The following is a 23599-nucleotide window of genomic DNA, read 5'->3' on the forward strand; positions in this document are numbered from 1 at the left end:
CCATTTTTTCTTGTAAACATCAGGCTTTCCCACAGGAGAAACGAAGGGCTAGCTTCTATTCTCTTCTTTTACAATGTCTCCCCAAGGCCAAATCCTCCCTGCATCCCCCAGATGCTTTCCCTCCCCCTTCCTCTTTTGGGACCTGGCTTCATCAATCACCCAGCTCCTGCCTGTCTTCCGTCTCTCCCTCTGTAATTGCTCTTTCAATATCTCCCCTTGAATCACTGGAGGAAAATGTGCTTAAGTGGGCCAAGGCCTTAAGAAGTGAACATCTGCTTATAGTGGACCCTCAGTATTGGAGATTCAGTTAATCAGGCATTGGTTGGATGCCACTTTGTTTGAGTTTAACATGAAATGCATTCAGAATGAATCATTTGAAACGAAATGAAATCGCTACTGGGAGCTTCTGTCCACATTTTGTGCATTTCGGGCACTGGAACGTTGACTGCAGTGGTCAGAAGCAAACAATAGCCTTGACGGATGTTTGATGTCTGTGTAATTGTTTAGACCTCCCCACTGACTGCAAGGTCAGTGAGGCAGAGGCAGCATCTGGCTTTCACAGTTTCCAGCTCCGTGACTGGAATGGAGAAGACGTGCCATCATTTTTCTTGAACACGTGACTCTGTAATGAAAACCAAATACATTAGTATATAATTATCCACCATAGATTTGATAATTCTGATGTTCAGGTCTTCTGCAACTAACTATTCTCATTTAAACCCTCATCAATCCTGTGAAACAGGCCTTGTCCAGGAGTTTCCAGATGAGCTCACTGAGCTCCAGAGCAGATGAGGGGCTGATGGAGAGTTAGCGCCCAGATGGCACCCCGGTTTATTTCATTCTAGAGCCTGCACTCTTGCCACGGAACCACCATCTCTGTTCTCCTCTGGTTTCTATGCTTGTTCCCACCTCCCTGACCTCCCTACCTGTGCTTCCCTGAGCCCTGCATGTGCTGTGTGCACTGAGGCATCATTTTCTCCCGTGAGTGCCTAAGTTTCTCTGTTTCTGCTTGTGACCATGCCCCGAGACACGTTATTTCTTAACCAACCTTGCTGCATCGGAGGCTTTACTACCTCTAGTAAAGGCTGCAAAATGTTCTCCTTCAGGTTCTTACAACCCAAGCAATGAGGGAACCCTGGGTTCGATCCCTGGGTTGAGAAGACCCCCTGGAGAAGGGACTGGCAACCCACTCCAGTATTCTTGCCTGGAGAATTCAATGGACAGAGGAGTCTGGTAGGCTACAGTCCATAGGGTTGCGAAGAGTCAGACATGACTGAACGACTGATACTAATACTAAGGGAAGAGTGTTGAGGAATTTGTGGACATACTGTGAGAAGTGGTATACAGGCCATGAGATGCTTGTGTAGCAACTTTATCTCCCCTTCCCGGCTGGGGCAACCCAGGGACTTCGTGTTTAGCTGTTAACAGGGGTGAGGTGGAGGTGGCATTCTGAATCCCTTTCCAGGGCACAGTGAGGGTTATACAGGGCACAGTGAGGGTTACACAGGGAATAGTGAGGGTTATACAGGACACAGTGAGGGTTACACACAGAGGCAGAAAGACAGTCCTGACCTTCAGCGGGGTCACAGTCTGGGAGGGAAGGAAGATGCCTCCACAGGGAGCCTAGGATAAGCTGGAGCAAAATGAGCGCTACCAAGAGGTGAAGGTCAGAGGAGGCAGGCTGGATTCAGCAGTGATCTCTCTAGGGAACTCCCTAGAGAGGAGCGCACTGGAGCCTGGCACGGAAGGTCATGCAATACTTCAGCAACTGGAGGTGTGGAGGGAATAGTGTGCCAGAAAGGAGAACAGCGTGGCAGGAGAGCATAGTCTGTGTCTGGGAATATGGGGCCCTGGAGTCCTCCCAGGTAGTGATGGTCCCCTTGGCACAGGGTCCCTGTGAGGATTGCATAGGACAGTGCAGTCTAAGGGCATTACAAGGTGCCTGGCCTGCAGAAAACGCTCACTCAGTGATGGAGTGGATGAAAATAAAGGAAGCTGGAAGGGTCACCTCAGGCCACATCACAGGGCCCTGCATATCATCCTGAGAAATCATGACACGTGGCAACCAGAAGGGCCCTCGGCTGGGAAATTGGTCCTTCGGGACCCTGGGAACAGCTAAGGTGTTTCCAGATGGAAGCAGTGTGCCCACAGCTGAGCTGGAGTCAGGTTTACCCTGCCGCATGTCTCCTGTGGGTCAGAATGAGGAGACAGGTGCCAGGATTCTGATGCTAGGTCCAAGGAGAGAGAAGAGGTGCTAAGGGCCCAGATGAGGTGGGCAGAGGGGCTGGACAAGAGAAGGTGAAGGTAGGGTGTCTGCTGACCCCTTTAAAAACTTCACCTGGTTAGCATGATCTAAAAGCCCTGCTTCAGCAGCCACTCTAACATGACTGGGCTGTGATTTAAAAGTCCTGAAGGAGCAGATCAGGAAAATCTTGTCCACTGAGTCCCCCTGAGACAGCACGCCCTGGGCCTGCTCTGCCATCCCCGGCTAGGGCCTGGGGACCAGCCCAGGCTTTCTCCATAGGTTTTCCCAGCACACGGGGCCGTCATCGGGGTCCTTTAAGGAGTCCTTAAGCCCAGATCTGAACACAGTAGTGCAGCCACTTCTCTGTGCAGCTGGCCCACCATGGAGAGACATCACAGTCCCAAACCCTCTCTGCCCCTTCAGGATTATTAGGACATCAGTCAGGCACTGACCCTCCAGTGATGGGGTCCATCTAGGGATCTGCTCTGGAGGGCACAGGGGGCCCTTGGCAACATGGTTGGATCATCCTGTACCCGTGGCTTCCTTACATCCCAACACAGGAAAAGCTGTGGATGAGGAACAACTCCAGGAGGCCAGGGCGGCAGTCTGCAGATGGCAGGGGGCACCCTCCCAATTTACCCAGAGCCTTGCTGCGGTGCGCACCAGACAGGCTGAAGGGCAGTGCTTTCTTGTGTTTACTGCCAGGAGCCAAGTCACCAGGAGCTGGAGGTGGGTTACACACCCATCCCCAAGTGCAGGGAAGCGGACATAACAAGGCCTTGGAGTCAGGCAGACTGCAGTCCAGTAACTGCCTCACCACGTACCAGCTTCTACTGACTTGGCGTCCCTTCCCTTTGCTGCGTGCTGAGTTCCTCATACACAGCATGGGGTGAGTAACAGTGACCACTCAGGGTGTTCAAAGACTAAAGCGGGGTTAGATTCTTAAACAGCTCAGCCTTTTAACAAGTAGGTGTTGGGCAAGTGTTTGTTAAGTTTTCTTCTCCTTACCTGCCTTGAGTCTCAGATGCTCCCGCTGCCCCCAGTCAGCCCCTTTCCCACCAGGGCAGCTTCACTCAGCGGGGATGCTGGGTGCCTCCTGTCCATCTAGGGAGGATGGAGTCTATGCGAGCTGGGTGACTTTGCATGTTCACCCTAGAAAGGGAAACTCTTCCTGACAAGGGCTTAAGACCTGCAGTTCGTGGGTTTTAGGGGAGGTGGTTTAAGCAATAATCTGCCTGCAATGCAGGAGACCCAGGTTCGATCCCTGGGTTGGGAAGATCCCCTGGAGAAGGAAATGGCAACCCACTCCAGTATTCTTGCCTGGGAAATCCCATGGACAGAGGAGCCTGGCAGGATACGATCCATGGGATCGCAAAGTGTCAGACACAACTGAGCAGCTAACGCTTTAAGCAATAATAGAAGCCCCACATGTGAGCAGCCTTCACAAGTCTCTGCAGTAAAACAGAACACTTGATTTTCTTTGATCCTCCAAATATTCCTTGGATGTTTTGCTGTGCTGTGCAGGGCAGCAGGGAAACAGATAACAGAGCTTGGTACCTGGTGGAAAGGGCCTCTAGTGAGGGAAGGAGCCACGCTGGTGAGGCCATCATCATTTCAGCATGATGGACCCTGGATAGAAGTCTCCAATGTTCTCTTGTCTCCAAGGAGCAAGCACTGCCCCATTTGAGTGGGCAGGAGGGGCTCCGAGGAGGGTCAGGAGCGGACCAGAAAGGAACTCCACTAACAGCTGTTACTAGTAAATGCCTACTGAATGCCAAGTCCTTCAGTCTTATGAAGAATGTAGGAAAGACATGGAGTATGGCTCTGAATGATGACCCAGGGTGAGGGAAGGGCCCTGAGGGAGGTGGGGACCGGGGTCCTCACCCAGCCAGGCCCCTAACCTGCCTACAGTCTGCCACAGGAAAAGTTAAAGAATATTGCTCTACAGCCATGCAAATGAGACTGGACTTGAAAGAGAGTTCTGTTCTGAATTTTCTCTTAAGTATCTTATCACCCAAGAGAAACAAATGGAATCATGAAAGAATTAAAGGATCATGAGACTGCTAGGCAACCACAGAGTCAGACAGTACAGTAGAGGGCCCAGGAGCCAGAACTGGGAGACTTTGGACTGAGAAATCCAGGAGGGGTTCCTGGAAGAGGAGAGCCCTGAACTGGGCCCTGAAGAATAAAACTGGGACAGTCCACGAGGAGGGGATACTGTCAGTGGAGGAATAGGAACAGTGAGTCACCTCGCTCAGTAGTGTTCAGCGGCTCCCCAGGCCTCGAACAAGCATCCCGACGTGGCATTCCAGGCTCTATACAGCCTGCTCCCAACTCCTGCCCACCCAATCACCTCACCGTCCCTCCAAGAGTCCCACCCACCTGCTCCCTGAGCGCTTCACCTGCCTCTGAACCTGTCCCACATACCTCACTGCTGCCCGATTCCCCCCACCCACTTCTCCATCTACATCTTTCAGTGCTCCCTTCCCCACCTAACCCCCAGAACAGAGCATCTTTTCCCCTCTTTCCTTCTGGACTCTGTCCAGTTTACTTCATTCTGGCTTTTCTTGAGATCCCACATGGACAAACCCTGACTCGCTAAACTGTAGAGACCTCTACCTTGGCTTCCTCCTCTCTGTGGGCCATGCCATGGCTGGAGTTTGGCAAATGCCAAACAAGTGAATGAGTGAATGAACAAGTGGAAATCTAGTTGCACAGAAAGGGGAATTGATGGTTACAGGGGACCATTAAATTCATGTCAAGAGACACTAGATGTGACTGACCTGGGAGCGTGGCCCACACTGCTCTGGGTGGAGCATCTGAGGGCCAGAGGAGCACAGGTATTCTCTGTCCAGTCTGTGTCATATAAAGCCTCCAGGGCGTTGCAGACAGCAGGCCCAACCCTACCCAGGCAGGAGCCTCGGGCACGCTGCAGCTCCAGCACATTGTCCAAGTGCAGTGGGAAGGAGGTGCGCTCTGGGGCCCGACTGACCTGGGCTGAGAATCAGCTCTGCTATTTGCCAGCTGTGTAGCCTTATGCAAGTCACTTAACCTCTCTGAGCCTTGGTGACCCCCCCTTCATAAAAGGGAAAATAATACTACCTCCTTTCAAAGTCATTGTAAGGATTATAGAAAATATACAAAAACAATTTTCTAGCTTATAAGAGGTAACTAATGAATGGTACATAATTCTTTTTTTATGACATATGATTAGTTGTTCCATGTGGCTGGGGAAGGCTTTGTGGAGGGTTCAAAGAAAGTCCTAGGTAATAAAATTTGGGTTTAAACCTATCAGCCTGTTGTAACTGCGGTGAACTTAGTATGAGACTCATTAACACATCCCACATAGAGATGATGTACCAAAGTTGTTCAAGACCAGGGTCACCGAGCTGTCCCCTCAAGGACACGTCCCATTGATAATGATCACAGTGAGACCTTTGCCAGCCACTGCAGAGAGAAAGCTGTGAAGGCCAGCCCAGGAGAGATGACCCAGAAACAGTGCTTAGGGCCAGTGTATACCTACCTCAGCCCTCATTCTGTAGCAAGCATGCAGGGGTGGGAGCAGAGAACCCAGGTTTCTGCCATCATATTTTGGGAGCCAGGTTCTTATTGCTTTGGCTACTGGGAGACCTGGGCCAAGTATCAGGGCTTTGGAACTGAGGGTGGGAAGAAGGAGGGAGGGCCTGGCACCTCAGGCAAGTAATAGTGATCAGAGACCCAGCTACAACCTGAGCCAGAGCTGGGCCTGTTGTGGAGACAGAATGGCTCAGAAGTCAGGTTGTGGTGATGGGTTGAGTCTACAGAGGTGTAGGGAAGAGGAGAGGATCAAAAAGCTCTCTAGAAGCTAAGTAGGTGCTGCTGTTAACAGAATCAGGAGGGTCTCAGCCCTCCTCCTAAACCCCCTCTCTTCCAAGATTCCCTGGCTCATGGGTAACAACCCTCCCATCCCATCCCACAAACCCCCAAATCTCTCTTTGAGTCTGGCCTCCCCCAGCTCAGCAGAGTTCAAGTCCTGCCCATCCCCTCAGCACTGTGTTCCAAGCACCCCCCCTTCCCAATTCAGGCCTCTGCTTTCCTCCCAGCTCACTGCACAGCCCTCTTGGCCTCCAGCCCCACCCCTTCACTCTGTCCCCATTCACACTGCTTCCAAAGTTCTCTTCCCCAAAAGGAATCTGGCCACATGCACCTTGAACTCGTTTGGCAACTCCCTGTTACACTCCAGACTGTCCGCTCGGCAAGACTGGCAGGAACTTCATGACCTACCCAGCCTCTCATGCCCCCACCAGGTTTCAGCCCTGTCACCCCAGCTTCCCACACATGCTCCTGGGGGGCCGTGCCTCTTTGTGTGCTCCTCATCCTGCCTGGAACCCACCCCTTCTCTCCGTCAGCTCCCTGCCAACCTCGTGGTTTCCTCCGGAACCTGTCCTTCAATTCCCAACCTGGCCCAGGATCTCCTCCCCTGTGCTCCCAGCCCCTTCTCCTACACGGAGCCTCACTTATTGTCCTCCCACCCCTCCCACTCCCACACCTTGAGCTCAGCATCCTAAGCAGACCTAGGCACTCAGTAAATGTTTAATGAATGAATGAATGGCGGATGGGTGAGTGAGATGGAGCAGTGAGGGAATCCAAGAAGAGAAGACCACGTGGCAGGGGAGACAAGTTGATTTGGTTCTAGGGACGCTAAGTTTGAGTTGGTGGGGGCATCTAGGTGGAGGTTCCAGCCGCACTGGAAAGGTGAGCCTGAAGCTTGGGGAAGATCTCTCTGTTCACACGTGAGCCTGTGCCACTCAGGAGCTCAAATGACCAGGGTATAGCTCGGTGCTGCCAAACAGCTTTATCAACACAGAGAGCCTCAGAGTCCGAAGGACATTATAAGGACATATCTGGTCAGTTTTTTTTTTTTTTTTTTTTTTTTTGACAAATGAGGAAACTGAGACTCAGGGAGGGGAGAAACCTGCTCAGCAGCTACCTAGAGGTAGAGCCAGGGCTAGAATTCGTGCGTCTCCATCACAGTCTGAGTGCTGTCTCTACTGTGCCCTGGGGCCTCTTGTTGGTGGCACTCATGTCTGAGCCCCGGAGGAGGGAGTTACCATGAGGATGAGAGATGGCACTGGAGAACCTAACTCGACAGAGAGTCACGCGCTGGCTCTTCCTCTCCCACAGCTTCTCACGGCCCAATGAAGGGAAACCTGATAAAAAGCTCAGAGCCACAGAGCTTAGGCGCTCAATGTCTTGCACTCAACAAACAGGACAGACCCGGTGGCCTCCATCAGCAGCGATATTAATTTTACCCTGTTTTCAACATTGTCACCATCTCCTCACCAGTCCTGTAACAGATCAGGAACCAGGAGAGAGAGTGCTATGAGCAAGCAGGCTGACAGACTGTGAAAAGCAGCAGATGGGGATCACGTAGGGTAAGAGCCAGCCGCCATTTACACCAACCCCACCAAGACTCTCCTATACATCATACATCCCAACACAAGCCCTCATGGTGACATCCAGTTGTGTTCAGTACATGTCACTTATGATCTGCAGGCATTTAGACATTTCATAAGGATTTTCACCTAAAGTGATTGAGATTGTTAAATTTCATGCAGCACACAAAAAGCAAGCCCTCTGCTATTACAGGGAGGAATAAACTTTAAGGATTCAGGGTTACAAAATGTCTTCATCACAACAAAGGAAGGAACAGAACTGGCATTTTTTGTTTGACCACAACCAACCGGGCACACCGTCCATGTAACAGTCATGACTCTCACCTCACACACAGCAGCATTGAGTCATATGTGCTGAACTCATAAATGACTGCAGATTGAGTCTTCAGCCCCATTTTCAGTTCAGTTCAGTCACTTAGTCATGTCGAACTCTTTGCGACCCCGTGGACTGCAGCACGCCAGGCTTCCCTGTCCATCACCAACTCCTGGAGCTTGCTCAAACTCATGTCCATCGAATTTGGACACCATCCAACCCTCTCACCCTCTGTTAACCCCTTCTCCTCCTGCCTTCAGTCTTTCCCAGCATCAGGGTCTTTTCCAGTGAGTCAGTTCTTCACATCAGGTGGTCAAAGTATTGGAGTTTTAGCTTCAGCATCAGTCCTTCCAATGAATATTCAGGACTGATCTCCTTTAGGATGGACTAGTTGGATCTCCTTGCAGTCCAAGGGACTCTCAAAAGTCTTCTCCAACATCACATTTCAAAAGCATCAATTCTTCGATGCTCAGCTTTCTTTACCGTCCAACTCTCACATCCCTACATGACTACTGGAAAAACCATAGCTTTGACTAGACAGACCTTTGTTGGTAAAGTAATGTCTCTGCTTTTTAATATGCTGCCTAGGTTTGTCACAGTTTTTCTTCCAAGGAGCAAGTGTCTTTTAACTTCATGACTGCAGTCACCATCTGCAGTGATTTTGGAGCCCAAGAAAATAGTCTGTCATGGTTTCCATTGTTTTCCCATCTATTTGCCATGAAGTGATGGGACCGGATGCCATGATCTTAGTTTTTGATCTTTTTTTTCTCAGCCTCATTTTAGATATTGTGAAAAGGAGGTCCAAAGATTAGAACTGCTTGGCCATGGTCACGCAGTGCGAGCTGGGAGCCTGCACTCTCTCTCTGAGGTACTACTGCTGTTGCTACAATCTACCTCGACTGGGCCAGAAGGAATGCTTACATTTATGCAGGAGGAGAGAGAGCTCGCTCTTCGGCCACACATCAGTCAGAACGACAGGCACTAACAGAGAGCTTGCTGTGCTTGCAGGTCTGAGAGAAGTCCCTGCTGCCAGGTAGAGGATGTATCGAATCACTTAACTTTTCTTTGATTTGCAGGAATGAATTCAGAGCATGGACAGACATCAAGCCTGTGAAACCCATAAAAGCCAAGCCTCAGTATAAGCCTCCAGATGATAAGATGGCTCATGAGACCAGCTACAGTGCCCAGTTCAAAGGGGAGGCCAATAAGCCAACCCCAGCTGACAATAAGGTCATTGATCGCAGAAGAATACGCAGCCTCTATAGCGAGCCCTTCAAGGAACCTCCAAAGGTGAGACAGATCTTCTGGGGACCCATCAGCAGTCTGGCATGGAGGGGTTAATGGTAGCAGAGATGGGGGCGGGGATACTGCCAACGCTGGTCCTTAAAGCTTCCTTAAAGTCCCTTCTTTCCTTCTTAGCACACAGAGATAGAATGGTTTCTTACCGGGAAAGTGAAAGTTGCTCAATCCTATCCAATTCTTTGCAACCCCATGAACTATACAGTCCGTGGGATTTCCAGGCCAGAATACGGAACTGGGTAGCTGTTCCCTTCTCCAGGGGATCTTCCCAACCCAGGGATCAAACCCAGGTCTCCCACATTGCAGGCTGATTCTTTACCAGCTGAGCCACAAGGGAAGCCCAACCTTTGCTAAATCGAAAAGGAATTTCTAAAGGAACATTACCTAAAACAGGGATTCCCAGGTAGGTCAGTGGTAAATTCCAGAGACTACCAATTCAGGAGAGTCAAGAGACAAGGGTTTGATGCCTGGGCTGGGAAGATCCCCTGGAGTAGAAAATGGCAATCCACTCCAGTATCCTTGCCTGGAGAGTCCCATGGACAGAGGAGCCTGCTGGGATCGTAAAGAATAGGACACAACTGAGCAACTTATCACACGTTACCTAGAATGAAAACAGTTTAAAAACTGTTAGATTTCCAGAGAATTAGCTTCTAATTTTGAGAAGCTGAGAAAGAAATGGTAGAAAATCTCACCTGAGCCCTAAACCCCCTGTCTTAAAATAACTGTGCTTTTGCCCCTAAAGCACTGGCCCAGACGTGAGGGCATCCTCGCCTGACTTCTTTCCCATCCAGCCCCTGCCTCATTCTCTGCTCCAATCACTGGACAGTAAAATCACCTGCTCTTTCTTATCCTTTCCCTCCATCCAGCAGCAATCCTTAGTCTGTCAGAACACACCTGTCACATCAGCTGCAAGAAGTGTTCCAAGTAATTTGTTACTATGATGAACAGTTTGTGATTGATTTTCATTTCTAGTAAGATACAGTGGATTCAGGTGTTTTCCTATGAAGACAATTGTTGCTGTTCAGTCACTAAGTCATGTCTGACTCTTTGTGATCCCATGGTCTATAGCACACCAGGTTTCCCTTTCCATCACCATCTCCCAGAGTTTTGCTCAAACTCATGTCCATTGAGTCAGTGATGCCATCCAACAATGCTTTGCTTTATTTGTATCCCGATGTGCAATCGTGAGAGGGGAAAATCCTGTTGGATATTCTGCTGTTGAGGCCGGAATCACACATGCCATAACTTATTCTATGATATCAAGCCACATGGAATCATGAAAATATCAGCTGTCCTTTCTATAATAGCAGAAAAAGTCTGAGAACCTATGTAGCCTTTGCTCTGCTTTGCCCTAAAGTCTTACAGTCCAGCGGAGTTTCCTCTTTGATCCAGGACTGGTTTACAGGTAAGGGAATTACCCAACCCAGTTTGCCTGGACTACTCCAGTTATAACATTAATGGTTCCATAGTCCATGAAAGCCCTCAGGCCTAGGCAAGCCAGGATGATCTTATTTATAGGTTGACAGTGACTGAGAGCCCCTGAACCTCACTAAGTGGATGACCCAGCTGGTGAGGCCCCGCATCATCTGTGTCCCCCTTCTACAGATGAAGTGGACTAAGATATAGGGTTGGCTCTGGACAAAAGAAGATTTGAGTGGAGGAAGGAGAAGATTGGGGAAAGGAAATCCAAAGATGGATGGGAGGAGGGTAACATATTGAGGGACCATATCCAGTGGCCCAGAATTCTTGAGAAAGAAAAGCCACTGCCGTCTTCTAGGAATGAGGGGGCAGAACTAGCAGAGAAAGCTTGGGGAGAGCAAAGTGGGCTTGAACAGCAACTCTGGAGAAGACCATCTGGGGAGCCAGCCAGGGAGGAGGAGGGGACGCTGGGCAGTGCTGAAGGCCTCGCTGGGCGAGACTGCCAACCCAAACCTCTCTATGAGGACGTCTGTCCATAGGAGCTCAGAAACAGGGAAGATTGGCTGCTGCTGTGAATGGAAAGTGAAAGTGAAGTCGCTCAGTCGTGTCCAGCTCTTTGCTGTGAATGGAAGATACCCAGAATCTTGATGTCTTCCATCAACAAAGGTTGATTTCTTATTACCATGTGTCCACCGTGGATGGGCTACAGCCCTCCGCGTCCACACCCCTTCAGCCTAAAACTCCGGGTGAGGAGCGGCCTCTCTGCGGCAGAGGAAAAGAGTACATTGGGAAGCGTGGGCCAGCTCCTGGCCTTCTGTCTGGAGGGGGACTCGTCACCTCGGCTCACATTTCATTGACTACAGCCACTCCTGTGCCTGCCTGAGTTGAGCAGGATAGTGAGATACAATCTCCCGACCGGGAGGGGCAGCAGCCCAGAAATACAGTCCAGCGCCTGGGGGGCCTGGGGGACCTGGGGGCCAGAGCCGGCATCAGGAGCCAGAGTGGTTAGCAAGAGGGCGGCTAGAACGGGGGACCAGGAGTTCCAGGTGAGAGATGCCAGGTGACCAGGCGTCAGCAAAGGGGCTTTACATGCCATGCTTCTCAGAGTCCTATGCTCTCATTAAGGTTATCCTTTCACTAATCATATCTTCTCTCTAAATTCTCCCTCCAAATCCCGCCCCCTCTGTGTTTCTGTTTGCGGTCTGTCTGTCTCTCCGTGCAGGTGGAGAAACCTAGTCTCCAGAGTTCCAAACCAAAAAAGACCTCAGTGAGCCATAAGCCCCCGAGGAAGGCCAAAGACAAGCAGGGGGCGTCGGGCCGGGCATCCAAGAAGAAGAGCGCGGAGGGTGCGCGCACCGCCCCGCCCACCGCCGACAAGGAGCAGAGCGCAGAGATGAACAATAAGCTGGCTGAGGCTAAAGAGTAATGCACTGCACTTCTCTTTCTTCTTCCCTTCTTTTTCCTTTTTACTTTTTTTTTTTTTTTTTTCCTTTCACTAATCAACAAAAAAGGCCACAAAATTGATTAGAGGCTTCCCGTCTGCGTGGGTCCTGAGTGTTCTAGGAGCTCTCTGGTTTCTCTGAGCAGGGGGATCCTATTTCAGAGACCAGGCAACTTGCCTCCTGTCCAGATCTAGACCAGGGCCACGCCACGGGGCCCCTGGACCCGTCAGCGGCTGACTTGCAGGGCAGTGCCTCTCTCCCAGGAGGGGCGGGCACGCCCGGTGAGGCAGGCAGGAGGACACTGGAGGAACAGTCCTGATGCTTCGACATGAATATGGGGCATCCTCCTCCTGTTCCTCCCCAGCGTCTGCGCTGGTGATCAATTTTGAACTTAGGTAAAGGTGTTCTTTTCCAAAATTCGCAGAGTTATGTGCTGTAGAAGCTTGACCTGGGCTTCAGCAATTGATAAGATTTGTGGAAATATTTTTTTTTAAAAAAGGTTTTTTGGCCTTAATCTCAATAAAATGAGTTGTTTGTTAAGTAATTTTTTCACAGACTCTTTTGCTTGAAACAGGTGACTACGTTTAGTTTCCTATTAGTGGGCTTTAAACTGTATTCTGAGTAAGAGATGTGCCACTGATGACCAAAACGAGGCCAGGGCAAAATAGTTAGGTGTCATAGGTACACTCCAGACATCATAGGAAGGTGACAGAAATGAGACTGTTTTCCTGTTAACCCCCAACCTATCCAGTGCTGCTGATTTTGCAAAGTGACTGGTTACGGGGGACTGGAGGAAGGAAGTTCAAGGTGTAACGATAGTGTATTTAGAATGTGGCTTTCTTGCTTCTGAGGAACACACAGCAGGAAGCAGACATAGCGGCTACTGTGACAATGATTGCTGTCCCTGCCTGGACTGTTCTTGCTCTGTTTCTTGGAGAGGACGGAATGTGCTGAACTTCAGGTTCTGGGAGATTTCTGTCACTTAGCCTAAGATGAGGAGCGTTCCCTGCTCGGTGATTAGCAAGCTTTTTTTTTTTTTTTTTTTTTTTTTTACCTCATTCCTGAAGAAAAGCAGCTCTCCCTGTATTGTGTGTCTTGTGTCTGTGTGGCCAAAGCAGCCAGGGCTGGCACTGCCACCCCAGCTGTGCTTGAGTTGTGTTGTGGGCATTAGTCAGGGAGTCGTGGAAAGACCCCATATACCTGCCAGAACAATTAAGTTTGCAAACCCCATGGCGTGTACGTTCCTCGGTACCCTTTATTTCTCATGTATGCAGGGTGCTTCCTGTCTCCAGCATTCTGAAATTGCTGGGCTGTTGTGTGACGCCACCCTCTTCAGGAGTACTTTTCTTTTGTCCTGAAAGTGGTGAAGAGTGAAGTCCTCACAGTTCCCTACCTCAGAAGTCCGTTTAGGTCCTTCAGGTTGGAGGAAATAGAGCCTCCACAAGCTCTCTCATATTCTGACTGTTCAAGCAGCAAAATCCCCGTTTACACCATTTTATTTGTCCCCTTCGGGCTTATCAATATGTCTCTTGTAAATTAATTGAGCCTTCACTATGCAGGCCCTATTTCCTAAGAGGACAGGACCTACAGAAACAAAGCACTGGGCCAGGCAGGCCTTTCTGCCATCTTCCAAAAGGCAGTTCCATGGAAGTTCCAGAGAACTTCCAGAGAAGTTCCAGAGAAGGAACTGTGAGGATGAAGTACTGAGGAAGGTAGAAGTTGTGAGTGAGTGTCAGTGTTTGTGAATCACAGATTTGGATGCCTCGATGAAAGGGGCTAGAGTAGATCTGAGTACTGATTCAGGTATTTGCTAGCTGGTCTAAACAATGTCAGAGAGCTCCATCAACATGACCTTAACTTTGTCCAGGAAATTCGCCAACGTACATTTGTTCTCTTGAGATATCTGGTATTCATCAAACATGTTGATGTTAGCCACAGTTTGAATTTCTCCATAGAATAGTTATCTGGTTTTCTTTGCGGATCAAGTAAACAAAACTTTACATCACACAAGGGACCATTCCCTCAACGTTCGATTGTTGAAGGCCAGTGTGCCTGACAGGGGGCCAGCCATAATGGGTAGGGTGTATAAATCTGGCTCCACCACAGCACCACCAGGGTGCATAGGACTTATCTCTGTGTCTGACCCAAGCTTGTGTTGCCCAAACTGTAGTGTTTCCTGCCCCCTTGCAGCCCCAGGCACCGAGCTTCCTCCCTGCCCCACCTGAGGCTTTCCATGACCTATAGGGTGTCTCTTCACGTCTTTAGTTTCCCCATCTTTTTAGCGCCTCCCACTGAGAAAATCCATTGGTAGTTCACTTTGACTCTTGAATGTGTCACTTCACTAGCAAGAAACCTCCTTGATTTCTGCTGTTTACAAATAAAACTCAGTCGGTCTTGTTCTACATCCCAAACATGCTGACTGAAACTGATTTCAGCCTCACAAGCAGTGTTTCGGCCTTGCCTTTCTGAAGGCGGCCAAGCTTCAAACACCTGTTCGGCCTGTTTTTGTACACTTCCCTGTGGTTCCCTGAACCCCCCCTGACGAAGGAGCGAGGACTGGAGCCTCCCTACCATCTGCTTCACTCGCCCGCAAACCCGATCCCTGCAGCTGTGCGTCGGGTCCTTAATGCTGATCCTTTTCTGCCGGTGCTCCCATGATGCCTTTGCTCTCAAGGCAGACCGGAAGCATCTAATTACGATTTTGTGGCCTGGGTTTTGTTGCGTACCACAGATTGTCTATGTATGTGTAGCGCACACCTTTCTTGGTGCTATTTCATTCCTGCTGTTAGTAAGAAAATGACAAAAATATTCATGTATAGCCAATTGATTGTGCCGTGCTTGTGGTCTGTGCTTGCTCAGAAACAAACAAACAAACAATTTTTCCAACTATAAATAAATGCTAAAGACGAACACCACTTTCTTGATCTTATTTCCTTGGTAAGGCCCAGCTGAGTAGGTGAAGGAACCACCTTTTGCCATTTGAGCTGCTCTCCCCGAGAGGAGCTCTGCCCTGCAGTTTCTCTGGGGGTCCTCCATAACACAGCTTGACTCTTTTAGATACTTGCCTCTCAGATACTAATTGCAAGCAGTCAGAGCTAAGTGTTGGGAAAGGCGACGATGGACCAGGAGACCCAGTGGCCAACAAGGTAGTGTAACAATTTGATCCCCTGTTGCTGGGGGTGAGCGGCCAGCACTGCCTCGCCAGGCTGGGAGGCTGGCCCCTGACCCCCATCCTCTTCCTGTCAACCCTCAGGACTGTCTGTTTTGGTTTTTCTTCTCCCAAGGGATGGCAGAGATGCCTTCCCTTACTCATTTAATCTGGTCATTGTGGAGGCTCCACCCTCTGGGGGCTAGCTCACTGTGTGGGTTATGGGGTGACAGTCTTGGCATGTACCTAACTCAGGAGTGTGGAAACTGCCATAAGAGGGTCCAGATAATGTAACAACAGACCAGGTAGTGGGGAGCTCAGATGGAGGTCAGGATTCTTCCCACTGGGAATGGAGAATCAGAAAGCTTCATGATGAGTGGAGGGACCTTGGAAAGAGGGTGGGATGTGGGTGTGTGGGGCATGCAGGGGCTGGCCTACAGATGGGAGAGCAGAAGCATGGGCACCCCAGAGCCAGGGCCAGTGGTGCCCACCTTGATATCCTTCTGCTGAAACGGGAGATGAAGATTCTGTACTTCAGGATCCCACTTCCTTTTTCCAGTGCATGTTGATTGAATACCATGTGCTGGGCACTGTGCCCCAAGCAGAGAACCAGGATGGCTCAGACCCCCCACCTCCAATCACAGTGAGACACGAAGGAGGAATCTGTCCTAGCAGATTCCGTGTGTCAGTGGATGGGGAGGTGGTGACCAAGTGAACAGAGCCAGGGCTGGCCAGAAGCAGAGGTGTGGGGGCCCCACACCAGATGAGCTCAGTCCTGGGGAGTGGGAGGGTCAGGGCAGTGTGCACATCCTGATGCCATGGCGGGGGGTTGGGGTCACTAACCAGGGTCTCCATCCACACCCCCAGCTAGTACCCCACCTGTGCATGCTCCAACCATTACGCTGCTCACCCTCACCCTCACACCGGGCACCAGCCACAAGTGCTCTGTTGCTCTAGGCTCAGAGCTCTAGGCTGGGACTCATTTTGTTGCTGGTTCTCAAAATCTGGACTTTGGGAAGGAGCTGTGGTCGGAATAATCAAGGGTCACGTATATGGAAAAAAAAAAAAAAAACATTATATATTTGTTTTCCAGATGAACAGAAAACATTCCACCCACCTGCCTGCTTTTGTATGAGGCAGAAATGCAAAATACTGTTCAAAATAAAACACACATAACAGGATGCTATTTAACTCTCTTTTGATCAGTTAAGAATTTTTTGATCAAAACTAGTGCTTGAGAGAGGTGAAAAGGCAGAAGAGGGAGAAACAGAGGCAGAGAGAGAAGAAGACGCACTGAGATTAACCCAGGAGAAGGTGAGACGCACTCGGAATCAGAGAAAAGAGGATGGGCAGTGAAGAAGCAGGAAGGTGGGAACCACCCAGTGGTCAGGCTCGCCCAGAGCCTCGGCCTCGCTTCCTCCAGGCTCTCTGATGCTGCCCAAGCCCAAGAGGCAAGTCCTCACCCATTACTATCACCACCTCTCTGAAGTAGAAAGCAAAGTTAAAACCAGCCTCTTATTTTGAAATAGGTCCCCAATGCTATGAATACATTAGCTGTAAGTGTAGTTTAATCCTTCCTTAGAGTCTGTGTGTTCTTAGTGAAGTTCTTCCCTCATTTTTTGCCCACTATGGTTTAATAATGCACAGCCTGCTTCCTGTGGACTCACAGGGACTGTCCAGTCTGCTTTCACAAAGGCTGTGAACCCCCTCCGTGTGTCATGGTGGTTTCAAGACTCTCTCCCTGCTAAAATGCCTTAAGGCGGTTTACATTTTCAGGACCTCAGATATAGAAAGTTTCTTTCAGGACATGGGCCATGGACTATCTACAGTTAAGGGGAGACCCTTCCGCAGCCCCAGCTGAGGACAACAGGGCAAGAATAGCGGCGAGCTTGATGGTGGTGACAGCCAAGCTGAGACAGGAGAGGCAGCAGTTTCAAAGGCATGGAACCAACCCTCCTCAGCCTCCCCTCATGCAGAACCGGGCATGTGATCCAAAGCTCTCCATCCCACTGCCATTAATGCATCAATCCTCACGACACTAGACCATCCCAGAATAGCTCTAATAACAGAATTGCCATCATCACGTATTTTCTTCCTCAGCATGTGAATACAGGTTAACAGTGGCAGTGCCCTTAGGCCTTTACCAGATTCATGGATGGAAGTCGGTGCCAGCTAGGCAAGTCTGTGACATTCACTAAACTCTCTGAGCTTTGGTGTCCTCCTCTGAAAATGGGGACACTAATACCCACCTTAGGTGAGAGGAGTGAGGATGAAATGACTTGATGGCTCTAGGGAACCCGTAGTGGACATTACATAGAGCTCATTTCAGGCCCCTCCACCTTCCCTGTACAGCACTGGAGAGGTCTGTGTTCTTCATCTCTTCATCTTTCTGATAATCTCTGACAATATATGAAGTGGATTGAGGCAAACACTGATTAAGAGGAACTCTTATATTTTAGTATATGTGCTGCCGAAGCGAGCACTGGAACTCTTTTATAAAACTCCAGCTACTGAATTACCTTGAGTCCACAAACCTTAACAGTAACATTCTAAGAATTTATATTTACTGATTGCTTACAAAGCATTCCTTTCCGTGTGGTCCCACTGACCCTTCTGGATGTAGTGGAGCAGGTGTTTACACCAGGTGACAGACAGGACAAGGCAGCTCAAAGGGAAGGGTGTCTGCCTGCGTCAAAGCCTGGACTGCTTCTCCCCTTCACCCGAGGTGGGGCGGGCACCCTGAAGGGAGACAGGCTTCAGATAAGCTGGGTTCCTAACTAAGCTATATCCTCCCTCCCTCAAGGGGCCCTGTCTATTCTGGCATCTGCAGGCTCACCTAGGTTCCCCTTTAAATCTTGGGAACTAGATACAAATGAGGGGAAGTAAGAGTTGGGTCAGGTCTTCACACACAACTGGCTCAAACATCCTGAATGAATTGACCAATTGTCTCTGCTAAATATATAGGTATTCTCCTTAGGGTGCTAAAATAACTGACCGGGTGACTAAAATGCATGGTTATTGAATACAGAATGTTCCAACAGTTTTCATTCATAAAAAAATACACTTGGTACTAGAGATACCAAGATAAAACTGGTATTCAAACCTGACATTGGAGGGCTTTGCTCAGAGACCATCACCTCATGCTTTTTATTTCACAGTGGATCTGAGCTTAACTCTGTCCCTTGTCCTCATATAAGTGGCCCTCGTGGCTGGTTGATTTGGTATTGTCTATATCTACCTCAATCCAGACATCTTATCTGGGGCCAAGGAAGATTCAGATACTGAGATACACAAATTGCTGTCACTGGTACTGGTTTAAGCTGCCAGAAGGATCTATAGGACATGCAGTTCTGACCATGTCACATCCTGCTTTAAACCGTCTGTGGGCTCCTCTCGGCCTGCAGAAGCTTGTGTCTGCTCAGCGCACCATGCTGCTTCTCACCTCCATGCTTTACCCACGCCGCCCCACCTGCCCAGATTGCCCTTCTCCTGCTTCTCCACCCAGCTAACTCATCCTTCAAGACTCCGCTCAGGGGACAGCTCCAGGAAGGCTTTCCCGCACCTCCCAGGCTGGGTAAGATGCTCCCTGTGTGTTTTCATCATGGAACTTAGCACGTGTACTGTGTCTGCTCATCTGTGTATGTGTCCCCCACGAGAGTGTTGTGCTCCCGTGGGGCGAGGACTCAGTTCTCCTGCTCATCTTTGTACTCCTAGCTTCCGGCCCATTGTCTCCTGCAGATAATGTCTTCTAAAGTGCTTGTTGGGTGAAGAGTGAGCGAATGAATGAATGATGATATTCACCATCTGCCTCCATACCCACCACAATGCCTCCACAAGGCTTTATTCTGCCCAGTTACTGGCTCTGCTCACATGACGGGGTGGTTTTGAGAAAGGTCATGGCAACAGGAGAGCCCAGAGGCATCAATGGCTGGTTTTAAAAAGGCCAGCCTCCAGGCCAGCCCCCTCTGTACTTTATATGGATGCTTTTCCTAACCAGTCCTGACTTTATAAACATAGATTTAAGGCTACAGGGTAATCTTAAGAGGCTGGCTGAGCCCATCCCTTGCCCAGTGCAGAGCTCCTAATTCTGAGACGGCAGAGGCGTCCCTCGAGGGGCATGTCCTAGACATAAGGGCTAGGAATTAGAGCCGACAGTGCTCAGTTGCTTCAGCCATGTCCAGCTCTTTGCGACCCCATGGACTACAGCCTCCCAGGCTCCTCTGTCCATGGAATACTGGGGTGGGTTGCCATTTCCTTCTTCAAACACCAACAGTCTTGGCTCTAAATCCAAGCTCTATCAGTTACTAGCTGTGTGACCTTGGCTGAGTTTCTTACTTTCTCTGAGCCTCAAAGAAGATAACAAGCTTACAGGTATCCATCTATGTGACTCCCAAGATTCAGAAAGTAGGGGTTTGGCCAGCAAGGGATATAGTGTGATCCAAATCTGTTTGGTTCCAGTGTGGGATAGCTGGTGGTAACAGAAAATCCTGTTTGTGATTCAGAGGACTATTATGAGAGGGCCTCGTGGCCCTCTTGCATGTGAAGGCCTCTGTGAACTTCCAGAAGGCCTCTGGAACACCCTTGTCATAGTTGATTTTGGGGGTAGCTTGCTGACCACCACTTTCCATTACTTACCACCTTTCACCCCCAACAGACTGGCGGTAGCTGGAGCTACACACGGCAAATCCACTCTCTCTGCCATGCAACTGCTTGAGATGAAGCCCCTCCAGCCCTGCCCCAGCCCATCCTCCCTGAGCACCCTATCAATCAGTCTGGTACAGACTCCATTTCTGCAATTACATGGTCATTTTCACTGATTCACTCTGGACTCACCAAACCAATTTTTGATCAGTGACTCAAGATCCTATCCTTTGCTTTAGATTGGATGGGGAGAAGGACAAAGATAGATTTGCAAGTTCCCAGCTAGACAAGAACTGAGCCATTACTGTCTGACTGCCTTAGTCCAGGACTTCACATTTTTAAAAGGGTCGTTAGCAGGATTATCAGATTCATGATAGCTCATTAAGACAGTCAGCTATACTCTTGACTTAGCCTTCCTGGTGTTAAGACAACCAAGGAAGCTTTTAAAATATCTACTATACAACTTGGAATTTAGTTAGTTCTTAGCAGGTTATATCTAGAAAAGGCATTTAACAGTAAAAAGGAAAAAGCAGGGACTTACCTGGAGGTCCAGTGGTTAAGACTCCAAACTTCCACTGCAGGGGTCACGGGCTTGATCCCTGGTCAGGGAAATAAGAACCCAGATGCCATACACAGAGTGGCCAAAAATAAAGTTAAAAAAGAGAGAGAAAAAGAAGGAAAGAAAAGAAGGAGGAAAGAAAGGGAGGGAGGGAGGAAGAAAGAAAGGAAATTTAAAAAGAAACAGGGATATATCTGTCTACAGGGGACTCGGTTAGTGTTAGTTGGTGTTAGTCACTCAGCCATGTCCAAATCTTTGTGATCCCATGAACTGTAGCCCGATAGGCTCCTCTGTCCTTGGGATTCTCCAGGCAAGAATACTGGAGTAGATTGCCATTTCCTTCTCCAGGGGATCTTCCTAACCCAAGGATTGAACCCAGGTCTCCTGCTTTGCAGGTGGATTCTTTACCACCAGAGCCATCAGGGAAGCCATCAGGGGACCTGGGAGTGGTGGAGAAAAATCCAAACTAGGAGTCTGCTCCAGCTGTCTAGTGCCACTTTGTAAAAGGCAGAGGTGGCACAGCCTAGGGGAAGGGAAGGAGCATGTGTTTGACATTACACACTTGTTCCCATTTAATCCTCACAATAGGGCTAGAGGGTCTGTTGTAGGCACCATCCCCATTCACAGATTTTAAAAAAGCAAACTGAGACTCAGTGATTAGATAACAAAGTCACACAGCTTGTACGTGGTGAGCCAGGATTTGGAGCCAGGTTTGGGTGACTGAAACCCATTCCTTGTCCAGCACTTGGGACCATCTCTAGGATTCCTACTGTAAAGAATTCCTGCAAGAGCAATCTCATCCTGTCCCTTCCTTGCTCCAAAGTCTTCAGTGACCCTAAGGACTCAAATAATCTTTGGAAAATGAGTCAGATGAGGGTCACAGGTGCTGAGTTTGCTCAGACAGTTACTACCCACTACCCACCCCTCCACCCCCTCACCTCCCGCCCGGAATTAAGCCTTGTGGTGGCAGCCTTTTCTCTAGCCATGGTCCTAGTTGCTCTTCCTGTGCTAATAAGTCACAAATAGATGGACTCTGTGTAGCCCCAGGCTGACCGACTGACTGGCAGCCATACAGGTAGGGCTTACAGGTGTGGGTGCAGATGGACATTCTTAGACCACAATGCACCAGCTTTCTGAGACTAGCTTCTTTGCCAGGGTCTGCTGAACACCTGGAGGTAAATCAAGGAGGTCCTTGTGCAGTAGATGCAGGAAGGGCCGAGGCAAAGGGGAGTTGGGTGTTGGAGTCCCAGAGGGGCAACTCTCAGGAGATGCAGTTGGGAGCTCAGAGCTTGGGACCTCTAGAGGTCAGTGACTCTAGCCTTCTGGATCACACAGAACCAATCAGAGTTATGTCAAGCCAGACCTAGTTCAGACATCTGCAGACAAATTTGGGATCTCTGTGGTTGAAGTGACATCCCTAAGGGATATTGTTGCAGAAAGGAAAGAGTTTGACTGCAAGTCTGTCATCCTCAGTTAAGGTCTTGGCATTAACGGGCTCATTATGTGACTTTCTGGAGTCCTGCTTCTGCCTTTGGAAAACAGGGACACAAGTGAATCCCATCTGCCTGGGTGACGGGCTGCTGTGAGAATACAATGTGCCACCTTGAATATGAAGTCCTCTTAGAAAACCATTAAGAGAGGTTGCAGTTTGGGAGAACAAAAAAGGTGCTAAGGCAGTTAGAAATAGGAAAGCATGTGTGTATCATGTAAATACAGTTGCTAGAATTTTATCCTGTGTGATTTTTTTTTTTTTTTAAGCTTCCCATTTGGGGAGGAGTCCTCCTATGGTGCTAGCCCGATGCTACGGCACTCTAGCTAAATGTTGTGGAAGGATTGTTTAGTCACTCAGTCGTGTTCGACTGTTTGCAACCCCATGGACTATGGCCTACCAGACTCCTCTGTCTATGGAACTCTCCAGGCAAGAATACTGGAGTGGATTGCCATTCCCTTCTCCAGGGGATCTTCCCGACCTGGGATCGAACCTGGGTCTCCTGCATTGCAGGCAGATTCTTTACCACTAAACTGCCAGGGAAGTCCTCTGGAAGGATGGAGGGAGTAACAAGGAGGGGAGGAGAGGAGATGGGGAAGGAGCGAGGGAAGGAGGGAAAGAGATAGGAAAGAGAACGAAGCAGATGTGGTCTCTGCCCTACCGAGCCCCCGTCTGGAGAGGCAGCTTCAAAACTGTTGACAGCTGACCTGATGGGTGCTGCTGTGTCCAGGCGAGGGCGTGGGAACAGAGCGCGGATGTGGGGACACAGGAGAAGGGGTATTTGACCCTTGATGGTAGAGGGTCAGGGTGATTTCACTCAGGAAGTGACCCTGAAACTGAACCATTAGTTGCTGAGGAGGATGGTGCTGGGCAGCAGCATTGCTGTGCCTGAAAGACAGCAGCGGGGGCTGTATCCATGGAGGTATAGGTGCTGGGGCAGAGGAGGGGTGTGCTGCTTGGAGACCCAGTGGGGACATCCCTTTCAGTTCCGGGGTCACACTTTCCAAAGGAAGGGGGCCAACCGAGATGTGTAGTGAGGCGAGCAGGCGGAACAGTGAGGGCTCCGAGCTGTGGTGGGGCACATGCTGCCCAGAGAAGTCAGGGATACGGACACGATTGCTGTCCTTTCAACTATCCTCACGTATCAGTCCTGGGTCAGCCAACAGGGCATTCTCTGGAAGGGTGACCCCAGAGTACAGGATCCGGAGCAGGGCAGGGATGGGAGGGAGTGGAGCTGACAGAAATCCAGGCTTCTGCTCAGGGTCCTGGCCACAGAGGGCGGGCTGCCTCATGCAGGTGTGTGCCCTACCCCCCAGACCTGAGCAGCTCAGGCAGCGGCTGGGGCCGGCTGGTGGGGAGACAGCAGCACAAGTTCAGGAGACCCCATGACCCTCAGATCTGTCCTTCCAGCCCGGGCACCTTCGAATCGGTTCTGCGGAGTTGTGCTTTCTGGGACCAGAGAGGGAGGACTTGCCCAACGCAGTGATGTCTTTGCACTGCAGGAACTTAGGCCTCTCTGGCTGGAGAGACATGGGCAGATGAGGGCTTGGGGCCAAGGCTGGTGGTCCTGGTACACTGGGAGCTTTACAGGGTTTGTGGTGCGGTCCCC

The 23599-nt window shown here is 49.9% G+C and overlaps 1 protein-coding gene across 1 annotated transcript in view; it reads left to right on the forward strand.

Moving 5' to 3' along the window:
- Nucleotides 1-23599, forward strand: part of MAP6 (microtubule associated protein 6) — an 81507-nt gene that overhangs the window by 50385 nt on the left and 7523 nt on the right. Inside the window, exons 3-4 of the mRNA XM_065945360.1 lie at nucleotides 9070-9283; nucleotides 11934-12133. Of these exons, the coding sequence (XP_065801432.1) occupies nucleotides 9070-9283; nucleotides 11934-12133 (414 nt within the window). The remainder of the gene's footprint in view (nucleotides 1-9069; nucleotides 9284-11933; nucleotides 12134-23599) is intronic.

This window comes from Muntiacus reevesi, chromosome 9, assembly GCF_963930625.1.
Source record: "Muntiacus reevesi chromosome 9, mMunRee1.1, whole genome shotgun sequence".
NCBI lineage: Eukaryota > Metazoa > Chordata > Mammalia > Artiodactyla > Cervidae > Muntiacus > Muntiacus reevesi.